This window comes from Nylanderia fulva, unplaced genomic scaffold, assembly GCF_048542155.1.
Source record: "Nylanderia fulva isolate GAGA-0341 unplaced genomic scaffold, ASM4854215v1 Scaffold45, whole genome shotgun sequence".
NCBI classification, from domain to species: Eukaryota; Metazoa; Arthropoda; class Insecta; order Hymenoptera; family Formicidae; genus Nylanderia; species Nylanderia fulva.
In genome coordinates this window covers 1448875-1467502 of record NW_028190532.1, presented here as the reverse complement: position 1 = coordinate 1467502, position 18628 = coordinate 1448875, and the positions used below count along the sequence as shown (strand labels likewise).

General features: G+C 42.1%; 2 protein-coding genes and 1 pseudogene across 2 annotated transcripts in view; 1 reads left to right on the top strand and 2 right to left on the bottom strand.

The window, feature by feature from the left end:
• Positions 1–486: 486 nt before the first annotated feature.
• Positions 487–18628, bottom strand: part of LOC114940934 (unconventional myosin-XVIIIa) — a 46764-nt gene continuing 28622 nt past the window's right edge. Inside the window, 11 exon segments of the mRNA XM_029315746.2 lie at positions 487–1655; positions 1823–2160; positions 2365–2628; positions 2852–3164; positions 3275–3729; positions 3831–3954; positions 4536–4690; positions 4762–5121; positions 7420–7509; positions 7608–7751; positions 8132–8260. Of these exon segments, the coding sequence (XP_029171579.2) occupies positions 1649–1655; positions 1823–2160; positions 2365–2628; positions 2852–3164; positions 3275–3729; positions 3831–3954; positions 4536–4690; positions 4762–5121; positions 7420–7509; positions 7608–7751; positions 8132–8260 (2379 nt within the window). The 3' untranslated portion in view covers positions 487–1648.
• Positions 10074–14945, bottom strand: LOC146721587 (uncharacterized). Its single transcript, XM_085486587.1, has 2 exons — positions 14058–14945; positions 10074–13969 (listed from the first exon to the last, which is right to left on the bottom strand). Exon 2 carries the CDS (start codon positions 11016–11018, stop codon positions 10134–10136), a length of 885 nt encoding a protein of 294 aa, XP_085342713.1. The 5' UTR covers positions 11019–13969; positions 14058–14945; the 3' UTR covers positions 10074–10133.
• On the top strand, positions 14457–18083 carry LOC146721586 (uncharacterized; annotated as a pseudogene).

Genomic DNA, 18628 nt, shown 5'->3' with positions numbered 1-18628 from the left:
CGCTGTTGTCGTGGAAGCGACAGTAACTTACTCGCAATTTAATTGTTGCTCGTCGCTTTACGCATCTAACTGGTAGAGGTAGAGTCTGACTATAGAAGTGATGAAGAAACAGAGTGCAATGCGACGGGGTGGGAAACGGGAGTGCGGTGAACAGAAGGAAAAGAGCTTAACTTTACTTCAGGAACTTTGGTGAGCGGGACCCATCCCGCGGGAAATCAATGTCTAGCTGTTCAAAGGGAAAAGTCGAAGGAGGACGAGTGATCGTGTATGTATGTATGTATGTATGCACTTGTATACGAGTCGTTTTATGTGTAATGGTTAATTTGATAACCAATTCGCACTGGCTAGCTTCTCTGGTCTCTGTTTCTACTTTTGTGACTCCACTCTGCTCGCGGACTTTTCGTCCGTTTCGTTTTTGCTGATTGAACTTCAAGATAGTTGGGATGCTTGTACAGAGTAAAGGGAGGATGAAGAAACACTTCCGAGTAATTAAATAGGAGATCTGCATTTTACAAAGCAATAAGTTACACGAGAATCCTTACATGAAACCAAAGCCCTAATTTGAGTCGTGGCACGCGTTTCTCTGTCGTGCTCCTTTCCTTTCCTTCCTTTTTACACGATGTGATACAAAGGTGAAGTAAAGAATAAAAAGCGCAATGTGTCCTTTTCTAAAAAGTGAGCTAATTCTACAAAAAAATATTCGCACGACATATATGTATATCTACGCTGTCGAACAAAAGCACGAATATCCTATAAAAGAGGTAAAGTCTCGCTACATCGATATTATTAAAATCAAGAAGAAGGTTTTAATCTATTGCTTAAAATTCGTTGCAAAATATTTGCTTATATCTTTCTAATAAAAAGATATAAATTTGTCTTTGTCAACATTAAAAATGCTTTTTCTGTCAAATCCTATTTCGACTTTTGTTCGGCAGTAAATGTACGCAATTTCATCAATATTCGCATTCGCGCTTATGAAGAAATGGCTCGAATTTCTGTGGAAGACTGGAAAAGGACGACGTCGTTGTCATCGACGGTTTAAGAAGAGAAAAAAAAAGAAGAAGAAAAACGGACAAGAGATAATAGCACCGCAGACGCACGACTAAGTGCGACGTGCAAAGTTAGCCACGACATCGAGGTTTTTTCTGAGAATTATACATAGTTAGCACCTAAAAAGTTTATCATCGCTCGCAGAGAGAGAGAGAATGTCTATGTGTGAGCACACAGTTAATTAACTTAGTGATCTTAGCTTGATCCGCAGCTCGAACTTTACTTCATAAGTTTGATTTCGTCATTCAACTAGCCTCCGCGCTAGTTTTTATTCACTCTTGCGGTAGTTTTATTCCTCACGACAGCGAAAAAAGACGCCAGCGGCGTCGTTCAAACAGCACGATTAAAGTTCATCGCGATTTCGAGCTATTATACCGTCCTTCGTATTCTCTTCACCAGTCTTTCGTCTCTCCGGATTATGATCCTAGTTTGTCACTTTTTTATGTAAGTCTCGGTCGTATACGTTAAATACGAGGCGGGTTCACGTTTTGTTCGACGTTTCGGTACGCAAAGATAAATCCATCATCTGGTCCATTGATCCTGTTTCAGTCGTGCCTTCGTCATTTTGATCGGACTCGAGGCCCGATATTGGCTCGGATCAATCACTAGAAAAACAAGGAAATTTTTCTTACAACTTGAACAACGAAAATTATTCAACATTATCATACATGAAAAATATTTGAAAATCTCACATTTAAAATTATCTTTTTATTTTGTATATTCTTAATTATTTGTATTTTTTATTACATTATATTTTTCTCCTATTTCTTACCTATCGCTATTCTCGCTCGTGGCTTCCTCGCTACAGTCCAAGTCGAGCTCTCCTTGAATCGCGCTCTGCAAGTCGTCGATCCTCTGTAGCGCCAATCTGAGATCATCTCTGGCCACTTTGGTCTCAGCCTCTGCGGCTTCCAAAGATTTCTCTGTATCGCGACGAGCACGTAGGGCCTCCTGTTCACGCGATATCGCTGAGCTGGCTTCGTCTCGTGCATCGCGCAAGGATCGTTGCAGTCGTCTCGCCGCGTCTTGAGCAGTCTGCTCCTTTGTTCTGAGTAAGGCTGATTCCGTCTGTAATTTATCTACGCTTTCCTTCAACCGTGCTATTTGCGTCTGCAAAAATAAAGGCAAATAATTACAGTCAGTCAATTAAAAATATACATGTGTATTTATTAATTTGACAAATTATGTGTCACCATATTACAATATTCAATTAATTTTTTAAAATATTAGTCTTATATACCCGATTCTTTCTAAGACTAAATAGATTGTTTTTAAATAATTAATTTTAATGAGTTTGCTAATTTGTGACAATACCTCCAAACGCGCTCTCGTGGTTTGCTCCAGTTCGAGCTTGCTCTCGAGCTCCTTGGCTCGAAATTCCAGGCGTCTCGTAGCGAGACTGTTTGCCGTAGGGTCGCCGAGTTGCTCCACTGATTCTAATCGTTGCGCCAGTTCCGCTAATTGGTCCTTCAATGATGACTTTTCCGCCTCGAGTGCGGCAATTTGAACCTGAGCCTCTTGCAATTGGCTTTGCTCCGCAGAAACTTGTTGCACGGCGGCTCGATATTTCTTCAAGACCTTTGTGATCATAATAAGAGGCGTGTATAAAATCATTTTACATTTATATAATTTCTATTTATTTTTAAAATATTTTGTTTATTTAAAAATTATCACAATTATTAATTATAAAAATTTAAAATATTATTTTATAAGTCTTAAGAGTGATATTAATTATAATTGATCGATTAGTTTGACTTGAGTGAAATTTGCTGGTTTTTGGACTCTAAATGAAATAACATACCTCAGCAAGCTCCTCTTCGTTTTCTTCTAACTGAGACAACAGCTCCGTGCGTTCGCGATTGGCCGCATTGGCCCGCTCTTCCGCTTCGGAACGTTGTCGCATAGCTTCCTCCAGACTCGCTTGCGTTTCGTTCAGTTCCTGTTCCAACGCCTGTTTCGCTTTAATCGCCACTGCTCGAGCGCATTCCGCGTCTTCCAGCTGATTCTTCAATTGACGCAGCGCGGCTTTGCCCGTCGAATCGCCTTTGGATCTCTCGAGCATCGTCTGCGCGTCCCTGAGTAAGGCCTTTGTCCTCTTCAAGTCTCTCTTCAGTCTGTTTAATTATACACGCAACGCGTAAATTATTTATTGAAATTAATTTTATATTTTAGATAAGACGGACGCTAAATGAATAGGAACGAGTTCAGAATTTTTCACACTCACCTCTGCATAGTCTCGGCTTCAGTCGCGCGATCGGCTCGATCTTGTTCCTCCAAAGCTACCAAACGGCGTTCCAATTCGTGCTTCTCCCTTAAAAGAATCGTCCTCTCCTCGTGCTCGTTTTCCAACTGCGACTCGAGAGCCTTAACTTTCTTGTGCGCGTTTCCGCGAACGTCTTCCAGTTCCTCGTCGCGCTGTTGCATCTCTTTACGCATCTCCTTGCGCTGTTGTTCGATGCTCATCTCCAGCCTGAGTTTCGCCTGCTCGAGCAGCTGCACCTGACCAGCTAAATCGTCCAGTTCCTCTTCTTGATCCTTGGCGCGTTTCTCCAACTCGTGTTTCGCTTTCTTCAGCTGCGCCACTTCCTCTTCCGTTTTACCGCCGAAAGTGAGCTCCTCCAATTCTTGGGTCAACGTGCGTAGTCTCTCCTCTTTCAGTTCAATCTCTAGTCTTGCGTCCTGTTATAAAAATGGTAATATATACAGATACATATTCATCTGTCTGAAGCTGGGAAAATAAAAAAAAAAATGGTAATAAGAAAAAATATATATGTACTCACGCTTAGATTTTGTTCTATTGTGAACTTTTCCGCGATCGCAATCTCCTTTTCTCTCGCTAATCTTTCACGCTGTGCTTTCTCTTGTCTAAGATCGTTCATCAGGTTCTGAGTTTCCGAATCGAACCTAAATACATTTATTACAATTATTAAATGAGAAAAAAGATAAAATTTAATAACTTCAATATTACAACGGTAATAACTGTATTTTATGTAAAAAATAAAAAAAGTTTAAATAGATATTTCGAAGATTTTTTAATAATGTTTAGTAAAAATACCCATAACGTACAAATCAATTACTTTGAACCGTTAATTAAAATAAGTATTAGAAAGAACGGGCTGGATTTCGGGAGCGAGTCCAATTTCGCTGCTTGTAACGAGATCGGCTTTAACCGGTGCGCTGCATTTAGATTAACAGGAAGCTATCTTCGCGAACGGTCAATCGTGATTTGCAGGCGCACCGGACGCGTCGCTGAACGCTGGCAGTATAGATCGGGTGGCGTTACTGGCCTGGCATCGAGCCAGAGACACTTGTTGCCGCGAATGAAATGAGAATAGAGCAAGCTACTATATACCCGACACCGACTCGTCGACCATTAGCCGTGGATTAAACACGCCCGCGAGGCACCATATCTCAAAGCGCGACAAACTAGCACAATTCATACTATCTCTTATTGTTGTAGCTTTGTTTGACACGACGAAACTTACTTGCGCTGTTTCTTTTCCAGTAAATTGTTCCTAGCGGTCTGTTCCTCCAGCAGTAATCTGAGATCGTGCATCTCGCCGTTCAGTTTCTGAACTCGTCGCTTCCACTGTCCGACGACTTGTCGCTGCTCCTCCACCTCTTCGTAAGCATCGGCCAACTGAGCGAAAACATGACGGTGATAATGATGACGTTTGTTTGTGTGATTACGAGCGTAAAATGTTGACGTACCTTCTTCTCCAACTGTTTCTTGAGTCCCACCAGTTGCTCCAGATCGTCCTCGTGCTGTTGTGCCATTTTCCTCTTCGTGAACTCGAGCTCTCGAATGGCATTCTCATATCGTTGCCTATAAACACCGCCGTCCTCGCCTTCCTCGCCATCGGAAGCTACCCCGTTCAAGTCGGCAGCTCTCGCGTACAGCAGTTCCATCTCCAGCCGTTCGGTCGTCTGCTGAAGATTCTTGTTAGCCTCGGTCACATCCTGCAACTCCCTCTCGAGTCGCAGACGCTCCGACGTTTCGGCATCGATCCTCTCCGCCGCTAAGGTTGACGTAGAATGCTCCTCGGCGAAGTCTGCTGTCATCTCGCTCAGCTTAAACAGAGAAATACATGACTTATGTAAGAACATTGAGTCGCGACACGCAAACGACACGGAATCACTTATGCCTTATACGATTACTCTTTTCCTGTTCTGCGTCTATAAAATATCTTATCTGTCTATGATTTCTAAATAGAAATTTTTTTATAAATTGTGTAATCTCTGATTTTTCCTCAATGGAAATTTCTAGCCGTCATTTTCACTCTGCGTCATTACCTCCTGCATTCCCTCCGATAAAGTGCCATCGTCCGAAGCGCGGGACAAAGACCGCCTGGAGGGACTCTTTGTCACGCTGTTCGATCTACTATAGTACTGATAGCCGCGTATCATAATATTCGTGGCGCTCTGACTTCTCCCGATAATACCGCGGGGCTTATCTCGCGACAAACTTAACGTCTCGTCGTTAGCGTCGTCTCTGTGACCGAGGCTCCGCCACTCGTCCATGATATGATCGGTACGTTTAAGAAATTGGGAGATCTTCGAGGAGAGATACGACGAAGCGGTGGAAGGTTCCAGGTGGGACGCGGTAGGTCGAAAGGACTGCTTCACCCTCTGTCGTTCGCAGCCGAGGACGAAGTTCAGACTCGCGTCAAACACGACCGGAGCCTGCTCCTTCACCAGGACTTTCTCCATCGACGGCGAGCGCGTGCTCTCGCGAGGAAACGTTCTTCGTGGCGGAATCGAGAAGCTGGACGAGTCCAGTTGGGAGCCACTTCGCGACGAAGCAACGGACGGCGATCTCATTCTAGCGGACAAGGACTTGGCGCGATAAGAGACACTGGAGGCAATGCTGCAAGGAGAAGGACTTCGCATCGAGAGACTCGAATTGCCGGCGACGTATCTCTTGCTAGTTGATCTCTTGACGCAATGCGGCGGCAAGGGTGGTCTCTTCGTCAGGATCCTCGCGGAATCGGGCGAGTTCGGCGAACCGTTGGTCAGATTGCTCATCGAATCGTTTCTTTCGAGCGTTTCGTCGGAGCTGGTGTTCTCCAACGCGTTCAGATGCGTGTCTACCCAATTAGGGAGGGAGGGTGTATCCGGGTAACTTGTCGGCACGGAAGGCATCTTGACTCGATTGATCCAGGAAAGTTAACTCGGGAATATTTCGATTTCTAATTTATCTGATCATGAAGCGAGCGATGGATTGAATTTCCCGAAACAGAATCGTCGCGGTTCGAGTTTCAAGTTGTTTTCTTCGTACTTCATAGCTTCGTTCGTACTACTGATTTAACGATCGAGACGGAGATGCGTTATATTACTTCGACGAATTGCGTAACGTCAAATGACAACGAAGACGCCTGTGTCGGCAAGGAGTCGCGATGCAACTGCCTCTTCCTGGGTCGGTCGACTCGCCGCCGAAGGCGTCCGTTAGAGGAGGCGGTCACCTCCGAGTTATTCTAAGGGGAAGACGGCGAGAAAGAGAGGACTAGCGAGAGTGATAAAGGCGGAGAGAAGCGGGCGAGACGGCGATTTTGGCTATTCGCCAGATTCTCCGTAGATTTCGTGAGAAAAGTGTATCGAAAGTAAAGGTGGAAGGGAGAACGTAACAACACTCTCTAGCGTTTCGACAGGGGATCCAAGAGTTATATCTTTTGTAAAAATAGAACGGATGAGAGAAATGTCAAAAAGAAAAAAAAATTGCCGCGCTGTAACAAAATAAAGTAGCTCGAGAACATTTCGACGTTAATGACATAGGAAGAAATTAGGCTGAGATTTATTGTCATTCATTAGTTGCTGAATGATAATAAGCGCTCATTAAATAATGTGACTCTCTCTAGTCAATTATTCCCGATTAAAGCAAGTGACGCGGAGGAGGTATTTTCTCGAGCAACTTATAAGGATGCGCGGACTGTTTTAGCGTGTTTTTTTCCTTTTTATATATTAGTGGCCAACTCTGGAATGGTAATGCAACGCGTGCGGTTTACTGGTCGAGTCACGATAATAGTCGCACACGCTCGACACGAGCCGTCTGGCGTGCTTAACCCAATTGCGCGGCGTGCGTGCCACGAATGCCTAAACGGGCAGTTTGGGCTTAACGTATCCTTCGAGAGTGCCTCTATTAGAACCCATCACGCGGTCACACGCGAAATCATTGCGGTAGAAGCGGAGAGCAGCAATTTGCAGCACCACGGGCCGCCGCTCAAGTATAACAAATTTTTTTTTTTTTTTTGAAGCCGCGACCATTTTTTCTTCAGCCTCGCAAGAAACATTGCGTAATTGCACCAACCGAAAGGGGATATTCTTCTCTCTTGCGTTGCTTTATAATATTCGTTGCCGTGTGTCGCAACTCACCTTTGCCTCTAATTTGTCGTTGTCGTGTTTCAGATGATTACGTTCCTGCTCCAAGCGCTCCACTTTTGCCTTGAGAAGCTCGAGCTCTTCCTATTGAAATGAAAAAGTGCATTAGAAAACAATGAGAGCGGTGGATAAATACAGTAATAAATATATACATATAATACATAGATAACTGTTTTTCTTACCGTTCGCGCCTTCAGCTGATCCTCAGTTCGATGAACATTCAACAAGGGCGCGACTTTCACGTACAATCTCCACCAAGGCCATTCTCGCACGGACATTAGCTTCCTCACGTTTCTCTGGATGCAGCGCACTGCGAGATCTTGCAGCTGTAAGACAAGTCAATTTTTATTTGCTTCCAATCATTATTATGGATTAATACTGAAAAGTATTACAAGTGATCAGCGAAGCGAAGAAAATGTAAGAAGTGAGGTACAAGTATAATATTTTTTACATTTTTTGTTCCTTCGGTAATTCGGTAAATTAAAAACCTAAAGACTTTTATAATAAGAAAGGCAAATGTAAAATTTCAGAGCTATTAGAACGAATTAGACATTTTAAATGCTGCGATTTCTGCATTAATCGTGCAAAAATGAGCGAAAGTGTTCGCTTGCGGTTTCTCATACGTAACAGAAAAGATTATCCTTCTAAATATAATTATGAAGTTAGAATATTTCAAATTCACAAGAGAGGAAAATAAGCGACCCACTTTCAAAGTGTTGAGTCTGCGCCGTGCTAGATAGCCTCTGCATCTCGCCTGCAGTAAAATGATGTGGCCGGTGAGTTTCTCGTCCCTCTGAGCCTCCAGTCGTTCCAAGGTGCCCGATCTGAAGAATATCTGCGAACAAGAATAGAACGTTCCTTCAGTTTTCCCATCGATGAATACATAATTGGCATATTGAATGCCGGTGTTGTTATACGGCGGTGTATATTACTGTTAATTATCCTATCTTAATCAAGCGCGATTTATCGAGAGAAATAATCAGCTATTAATAACTAGCAACGTACATCGCATATGATGTAAGACGAATATCGAGCCTATTTTCATGGGCGATGAAAATGTTAAAATACGCATGGCATAGTTTCCTACTACTTTCATGCACATTTCTTCGTATGGAAATTAAGGATAAATGCATATAGCTACTGGAGCGTAAAGGCGCATCGTGGCATCTCGATATTGCATTACTTTTACATAAGACTACGCAATGAATGAACTGAGTATTAATATAGTTACGTTAACACACACTTTCAATTATATGTATAATGCGGGTCAATTTTTATTAAGTGTATATTTCGAGAGATTCTAATCATTCTAATCATAAAATAGCGATAGTCGTCGTTCACGTAAAAATAAAATATTAATTAAAAAAAGAGAGTTACTTAATAGATACCGTGGATCTTCTTTCTGTTAGTACATCTTATTAATATTATCATATAAAAAAATCGCGATTTTTCCGCAATATGAACGATAAACGCGAGCGCACATTGGGTACGCGGAGCAACTAATGCGTCCCAATTATTCAATCAACCTTTTAATTATTACCGAGGACTATCCAGTATTTAAAACTAACAACGCGCGAGATCATAATCATTCGACACGGACCTGCCGTCCATCTTCCGAGCATCTGTCCTCCCGACAATTATCAGTACTGCTAGCATCGTCGGACATCAAGGGACTATTCCGTTTAATGACGGCCTTTTTCGTTTCAGGCTCGGCCAGCCTGCAAACGATCGTCGGCTCGAAGATCTTCACGTCGTCGTCTTGATTGATCCTACCGAAGTACTGCTGCCCCTTGAACTCACTCGTCTCTCTCTGACCCTGATTCTCCATAGTTTCCTTCCATTCCACTTCGTTCTCGTTGCTCATGTGACCGCTGTCCTCCGAACAGTTTCCATCCGACACGTATCCACTGTACTCATTCCCGGTCTTGGACTCGTTCTTCTTCAAGGCAGGTGTCTCGATGATAGGAACGTCTCCGGACCGCGGCTTGATCAAATCCCCTCGCGAGGATTCCTTGGCGACTTCGGCGTTCTTGCAATTGAAAAAGTTCACCAGATGCTCGATATCCTTGGCTCTTTTACCGACGACGCACTGCTTCCTCTTCGTCTCCTGCGCATCGTCGACGACGTCGTTCCCAGTTCGCGTCGTCTTCGACAGGTTGACGGTCATCCTTCCGGAATTTGCAGCGTGGATCGTCGTTTTCGCGTCGGTATTTTCATTCGTGATTCCTCCGCTCTGTTTCTCCCAATTGCGCCTCAATTCTTGAATGGAACTCTCTTTGTTTCTCCTCGAATCCTTAGTAAATTCATCCGGCTTTTCGCAGCTCTTGATTGGATTAGACTTAGATTCACTTGTAACAGATTCGTTCCTCTGCAAATCCATTTCTGATTTGACTTTACAAATATCTTTACAAGTCATCGTTCTTTTTCTCTTCGCTTTTTCATCAGCCCTCGATACTTGATCGCTCTTATCATCCTCAGAGTCACACTTCTCTACACTAATATTATTCGTGAGCAAAGTCTCTCGATCCTCGTAGACAGTTTCCGTTCTACACGGAGGAGCGACATTCACGACGTCCAGTGACTCCTTGGGCTCCAAATCGTTTTCTAATTGTGCCATCAGTCGCGCGGCTCTCTCCTCCAGATTGCTCATCGACGTCGACCTCGCAGAGTTGAATTTCGACGCGCGATCCAGAGTCTCGTGACAATTCTCATAAATCTGCTCGTTCCAACGCGGCATCGAGATCGAGCTCGAAACTGATGATCGTCCGGCCGACTATCTCCTCGGCGCGATCTACTTGCGATAGATCGGCGAGAGATCGACCGAGACCGGTGGATCGGCTCGCCGGAAGCGGAATCTTGCTCGGCCTGGAGACTGAGTTTAGCCTCGCGGGCGAACCGGAAGTCTTCCCGCATTGATTGTTATCCGCTCTCGGGCTCCGAACATTCCACAGACTGGTAGATCTGTTGATGAGCGTCGGACCTTTTCCCGATAGTTCCGTCTTCTTCTCCGATCTCCTATCCGAGAAAATGGGAATCCATCGCGAACTGGTTGCGAGATGCGAAGTTTGATTGTCCGAGGATACAGAACTCAAACTGACAGAACGATCGAGGCCCTTTCGTCGAAGGGTCTCGGGTTTCGTCGGTCTACTTTCGGGTGTATAAGTGAGGCCTTTCTTCAGCAACGCTCTGTCCTCTAAAATCGTGCACGAGCTAGCCGATTTGCAGACCTTCTTCTTGTCACGTGCGGCAGGCGAGGCAGTTTTTGCCGCATCCGGTCGGGCTTCGTTCGGGGATCGTTTCGCAGGCTTCGAAGGCACAACGAGTCGAGATTTCGAGGAATCCGAACTGGTAGAGACACGTCTTGGTGGATTAATCGCGTCGTTAGGTGTCTTGATGGATATCTTCGAGGGCGTAGGTGGCTTTCCGGAGCGAGATGTTTTAATTGGGGTAATTATGGGACTCGTCGTTGTCTGATTCGATTGGATCTGTTTTCTAGCGGATGAAAGAGCCGCTTTTGATACATTCGGACTGCTCTTGGCCTTAACTAAACGCGAACCGCCGCCGGGCGCGCATTTAGATACGTTATCGAACATGTTGAGGAAAGATCTAAGGTCAGATTTGATAATGGAGTAAATAAGTCTTTTTATTTCTAATGGAATATCGTTATTTCTATTCCAATTCTAGTGTCTTTCTTTAAGATTTTTATATTGCTATAATAATAATAATAATGATTATTATTATTATTATTGTTATAATCAATCATCTTGTTCTTTCGAATATATCGCAATTTTTATGCATCTCCGAATTAATTGTTTGATACAATAAAAATTAACTTTCTCGCGTAATTTCCTTTCTTCATCAATTCAAATCCTTAACTTTTTGATATAACATTTCACAATTTCTTTCTCATAATTTGTTTTTGATGTAACTTGATAAAGATTGAAGGCGCGCACTCTCTTTCCGCTAAAATGAACGTAATGTTTTTTCAACTAAATGCCGATTAAGTACAGCTTTCATCACTTTCGAATTAATCGATAATTTTTATACGTTGGAGCATTTGTCATTTGTGAGCTGGTGAGACGGACGCGATTATAAACACAAATACAATAATATTCCAAGGATAAGTGTTTGTCGATTCAATTTTGAAACGTTTTACTCTAACGATTCAAAGTTTAAATACAGATTACACTTGTGTGTAACAAGCGCCTATTATTTCCGCCTCATCATCATTTCAAATAATGTCCTTTGCAATCTGCTCGCACGACATTAGGCAATTCGTTCGTTACTTCGCACACATATAAATAAATATATATTCTCATACGTATATATATAACACAATATACATAGAGGCTCACAATACAGTATTTTGAAAATGTGCAAAAGAGTCACAAATGTTCCGCAAAATTGAACGACATCCGTTACATAGTCACGCGCGAATTGTGTATTTCTAAAGTCTAAGGTTTGTCATCGGAGTCAGGTTTGTTCGTCGCACTTGTCACCTCGACGTCGCATCCCCGATCACTGACACCGCGATAACTCTCGCACTTGCATACGTTGCGGAATGGATGGTCGTTGATGGAGCCTCTTCCTCTCCTCTGCTGGGTAGAACGAGCGACTAAGTGCCGTAAAAGCCGCGTAAAAGTGTGTACGCATCCGACTGCGAGGGCAGAAGTAAAGAAGCAAAAGAGACGGCAGAGAGACGACGACAGGAGGGAGGGATAAAAGAGTGAGGGAAATAAAGGGGAGAGAGAGAAAGAGAGAGAGAGAGAGAAAGAGAAAGAGAGAAAGACCGGTAAAGGGAAAGGGGCAGATTATCTTGAGAAGCCGGTTACCACGCATCGGCCTGCAACTCTCAACTGGGCAGGAAGATGCAGCCGGTTAATGCCCGGGTGCCAGCTTATCATTTTCATTGAAGGGAGACGTCGCGTCTTTTTGCTCCGATAAATCGAAATAAATCGAAAGACGTAACAGAGTGAGAGATGACCGTAATGTTACGATTTATCGAGAGATTTCCAAAGCGAAATTACTGCGGAAGAAAGATTTTCGACTCTGATAGATGATAACGAGACGGACATGCAAACGTTAAAATTTTTTAAATAATATTTGTTAGAAAATACTTTCGTTCTATCGTAGATTTTATCTGAATTTATTAATAATATGAAAATGATTATGATAAATATTTATTTTTTTATTCGATAAACCGATATCACGTTTCCTTACGGTGAAATAAATAGATGATTGAGAGATGCTAATAAACGCAGAGACGGCGCGTTAAATTTGCTGTGACTTGGTTAATTAAACGCGCAACAGGGATATTGTGTAAAGCACACTTCGCAATTCTGACCGCTTCTTTTCCTCTCCTTAATTACACGACGCGTTCGTCTGGAGATAAAACACCCGTTAAACGAATGTCTGTAGTCTGAAAGTCGACAGAAACGAAACATTGAGGTCCCTCTCTTAATCATCATGCGCGTTGACGTTTTAAAAGAAGTTTTTGCGAAAGAGCCTTTGCAACGTGCGCATGCGCTCTTCATTAATTTCGGCTAAGATGTGATATTTTCTACTTTGAGATAAAGTCACCGTTATGCTAATACGCCAATCAGCAAATACAAAAATATAGCAGGAAATATAAAAATATTTGAGGATTCTTTTAGATCTCTCGCTTCGCATGAGAGTCTAATTACACCCGAAAAAAAATTTGGTTACAGCGATGGGATCGTGTCTTCGTCTCTTTCATCTCTCAAATCGAAACACAGTCTCTTTGTATATATGCAGCATAAAAAGCTTATTCAGAATAGCTCGTTGACTAGTGATATAATCGATTAAGAGCGACGATGATTCGACCGCTGACCAGATGTGCGGCTAATATCATTCCATCATCGACTCTCAAAAGGAAAAGTATACGATGTACTGCACGTGCGAGACATTTGCGTCTTGCATAAAATCAATTATATAAACCCTATAGAAATGCAATTACATTTACACCTATATATAATTATTTCTCGAGGAAGAATATTTATTGTAAAATTTTGAAAAATCCATGGAAATATTCATGAAACATCTGAAAACTGGAATTATCAAGGAAATGTCGATAGACCCAAATAACGCGATTAACGAGTTCACGACGTCGAGCAGTCACGTTCAAATAAAGCAAAGACCGAAGCCACAAAGTAAAAAGGCTGTCGATCTTCGCGCGGATCAATTTTATATAACTTTTCTGTAACGATCGTACAGGATTGTAATACCGGTGTTTCGTTTGGTCGGCGGTGAGAAAGCACTCATGCGGCTCGGTGCTTTACTTCCAGGACGATGATGTTTACCGTTATCGAAACTAACAGGAGGGTACCGGTATAGCTGTGGACTTTCTCTCTCTCTTTCTTTCAGGCAGGTTAATTAAGAAATTGATGACTTTCTCTCTTTTTCTTCTTCTTTCGGTCACAGACACTTCGTCTACGGACTGAAAAGCGAATTTACCTCGCGCTTCTCCGATTTTTACTGAAATTGTAGTGGACTGTTTTGTATTCGGCAAAATGAAGGAAATTGTCTAAAATATATATAATAAAAAGTATGAATTTGTATTTAATTTTGGAGCAAATTCTTCGAGGGTTCTATTATTTAGTACTGAAACTTACATGATTCGAATCACGAGCAAATGATGCCTTTACGAGCAATAAATTTTAAGTTAAATACATTTCAAGCAACATATTTTTGTTTCATTAGGAATTTGATAATATTTTCAAGATTAATGTGTGTTTCTTATGAATTTATTGCAGATTATTATATATATAATATATATTATTGAATGAAATAGGAATATATGAAATATATTGTATATAGGAAGAAACATGCGATCAAATGTAAATGAGCATATCGCGTGTTTAGAAAATTATCAGCACCTTTTTTGCAGCGAAACAATATATTCTAATGAATTATTTTCAATATATATTCCCGTCTCAATTTTGGGGAGAAAAAAACGATCGGGAGGAAGAAATTCGATCAACCGGCATGCACTAGCACATTCGAAACAGCATATGCGAACTACACTTCGCGAACGATTCGCGTGCAATCCGACAAAGGGCGAGTCTCTTCGTTTGCAGTGCAATGTCAAGGCCGAAAGATGTTCGACGCCCGATGACGTCTTGACCGGAACCAACCACGAACTGAACCGCAGGAGTGGCCGCACGGTCAGTCGTCGCGTCGTCAGAAAGCTCGTTTCGCATCAGGTACGCGTCCCTCCATCTTCCTCCCCACTATACAGGTAATGTGTCACCAACACACGTATAAATTCTGCGCATTCAAACGTACATATACGTCTGGTCCCCTGCTAGCAACGGCACGTTCCGCCAGTATAATACGCGCGATACCGAATATAAATCTCGAAATTATTATGTCGGAACAGACGAGAAGGATGAGGAAGACTCGCACAGCAAAACGCTCGATTAATCAAAAGCGCGAATGATGATGTAATCGAATTTTTTTCGATATTACAACTTCGCAAAACCAACGATCGATTTCACGGAACCGTGAAAATTTCGAAAGTGCAAGGGAAAGGGAAATCGCAGATTCGAAATATGGTGACAGGTGGGCCTTGAACGGCGCATCGAAGCGCTGCCGAATGGACCCAGGAGGACCGGTCCAAACTGGCAGGTCTCTCTTTCTTGTTTTCTCGTCTATCCCCGTAAAAGGCGCATGCGACGATTCCCATTTCGCCCGTCCGCTTTTTACCTTACGACCCACCTCGATATATATTTTGGAGGGACTCGTCGGAAGACACGGAACGCTCTCGTCTCTCGTTGATTTTCTAATCGGAAATGATAATCAACGAGGCCAAACACGAAGAAGAGGGTCGTTTTTTCCTGCCTCAGATCTCGCCCTGACCTCGCGAATTTTTCGAACGTATTATGGAAACGTTCGCCTTTCGGATACGTAGAAAAAGCATCCTGCCGTCCACTCCATCGGATCGATAGATCTTCGCCGGGGCTCTTGACTTGGCCGCGAAGAAATCCGAAGCAGACGCGGCGCAGCCTCTTGGTTGGAAAGCGGCGAGAATGTCTGCTGGCCTACTGACGAACGGGAGAAAGGAGAGAGACGAGACAACGCGAGAGAGAAGGGAACCGCATAAGAAGAGAAAAGACGGCTCTCTGGCCGCGTTATGAAATCGCGAACTTCTTTCCGCGAATCCGCGCCTTTTTTTTTTTCGTTTAATGGGACCAAGCGTCTGCAATCGAGATTTCGCCGTAAAGTTTATTACCTCTTCGATAGATACCGCGATGTCGCTTTATCGAGTCCGTTTCGCGATCAATGTCTCATTCTTGCCTCGCTTCTTCCCCTCGTAAGAGAGTGAGGTAAGTTGATCGGGTTTATAAATTGCATCGTGAACGATTTCGCCCGGAGCATAGAGAGTAAAGAAGAAAGTAAAAAAGAACTCGTTTCTCGTGGTGCATTATGCTCGTCGCACGTCCGACTTCATCGCGATGCGGTTTTCTTAAGAAGCAATTAACTCTTTTCGAAAGTAGTGGATTTATTTTCATCCTAAAAAATGTCCGTAAACACATAATCGTAAGATTTCCGCGTTTTACGACATCTAACTCTCAATCCGTGTTACGTGACCTAGTAATTTTATCGTAAACGTACATATATGTTACTTTGTGTTAATCTTATATCGTGCCATTGGGAAAGTAGGAGACGATAGTTAGAAAATTGTGTTGCAAAAAGCATTTGGTTGCACGGAAAGTGAAGGAAAGGATCCGCGTTATATTTCATACCACGTCTGACTTAATAAGTAATATAATTTTCTTCAACGAGCGATTAATTTTCTAGAAAGCAGCGAATAAGTGGTATCTAAGTATCAGTTTTTCGTAAAAACATCCTATTTCACGCACGCCTGCAAATACGGAATTTTATCATATCGAACGCCTACACTCCCGGTCAATTAAAGCCTTGAAGCCGCTTCTTCTCAAGGACCGAAAGAAAAGCTGGAGGAAGTTACGTTTAACTTGTCGCAATTAACCGCGGGGTGGAAATGAAGTAGCTGACCCCGTGTCGCGAGTTGACGAAGCCGAGATTGAGCGGTATGCATGTTTCCGCTTCCCGACGAAGGGAAAACAGAGCCGTGTGAGAACCTGCAACGTGGTGCATTTCGCTTGATAATTAGTCGGTGGCTTCTTCAATCATCCACTCGTTTCTGATACCTGATGAATCCCGATTATAATCTCTGAAACCTGAATTATTAATTACATATTCCGAAGAGTCATAAAAATAAATTTGAAAAGTATAGAGGAATAAACAAAGAAGAAGACGCGACTTATTGGTAAAAAAAAAGAAGCTTTATCTAAAGCTGCTTCTATAAAAGTAGAAAATGATAATTATGTGTGTGAATAAATCACATAAATATTGGAGTGAAATTTACAAGGTCTAGTGTTTGACCAAAAATATGAGCTACAAATTACATATTATGTGATATCGAATTTAAGTATATATCTTCTCTGCATTAGCGTGGGTGGAGGCAGCGAGATATTCCGCGATCTCGATCTGGCTCGTTGCCGAGATTGTCGTGCGAACCTGACCTAGACGTGCAAAGTTTCTTGGATAACTAACTCGCGTTTCTCTATCATGGTATAACATGATTAGTAGTCCTTCAGCCTCCCAACTTGGCATTGTTGAGTGCAAATTGATTGTCAATTAAAATATAATGTATATACCTATACTAATAGTGCACGTAGATTATATATGTATAAAATTTGTATATACAAGATGAGGTGTAATTGTTATTTTTATAATAGAGACTTTATTGAAAATTATTTTAGGATAATTACGTTACAGATATACAGAGTATATCAGAAGTCACGCCCCATCTCTGGGGAATGAATTCATCAAGTCAAAATAATAAAGAGCAGTCGTCCGACAAGCGAAAGGTCTCGGGTTCGATTCCCGATTCAGCGACTTTCGAATCTATATTTTTCTCTCGCATTTATTTCCTTAATGGGGGAACAGGGGATGTATGGAATTAAATCTCTTGTAGAGATTATTCCAATTTTAAATCTTGGCCGTGTCCAAGTAAAAATTTAGTGCCTTGTGCACAGGTTTTAATCCTAACGAAAAAATTTAGTTTCGTTGGGATAACGCACTGTCATCCGCGATGTGGCTCTTATTGCCTATTTAACACTCTCAATTTATATTTATATTTATATTACAGAGCCTTGTTAAATTCTTAATCAAAATAATAAGTCAAAAATAAAGAATGACAAAATTATGTTTGAGCCTTCTTTAAAGCCGTACTTTAATTTAAATTTCTTTATGTTAACCAGATATTTTTATTTTTACTCATAATCTAATACATTTCTGTCTTTAATCAACTGATCTATAGATTCGAGATCCATAGATAGAGACTTAAATCGACTGATTTTAGATTGATTTAATCTTCATTAGTTGATTGTGATGCGATCGCTGTTAAGGTGCGCGCATGCATAATAAGGATTAATTGTACGGTACTTGTTCCAGAGAATCAATATTCTAATCAAGTTAAGGCACGCTCGCGCTATTTCCATTTGGCGCCTCGGAATTACTTGACATATACAAATTGATCGAAATGCGAGACACGCAGTAATCGAAGGCACGCGCAAAACGGTCACATTTCCGCTGTGGAAACTTTAGCGCCAGATATTTCGGTAGTCGTGACGTATATGTTTAAACAGGCACGGATTGGCTCGGATAACAAAAATATACCCGAAAATACGTCGACGTTCATCATAGAAGAAATTGTAACTTAATTATTTTTTCAAGAAACTTGGCAAGAGAGAGATAAATGCGTTTTATTTATCTCAACAAGTAGAGGAAGATTATATAGAAATTATATGAATTAAATAAGAAGATCGAAAATGGAGAACACATAATACGTACACACATGGCGATTGCGAGATTGCCGTAAAGTAACGGCGGGAAATTGCAAAAGAACAAGACGAAGAGAGAGAGAGAGAGAGAGAACAGAAAATAAGAGATATTAAGAACTAAGTGTACCGGAAAAAGCTACGTTTAATGTATAACGATGTTGTAAGGAGCATATATTAATTCGCGAGTCGTCGTAACCGAGACCACCGATTTTCTTTTAGTCTCGCGTGAAGAGGAATTGGACTGCAGCGATGCACTAGAAAAATAAACGTCGGAGAACGGAAGCGGAGTTAACGTTTCCTCGGGCGAGATATAC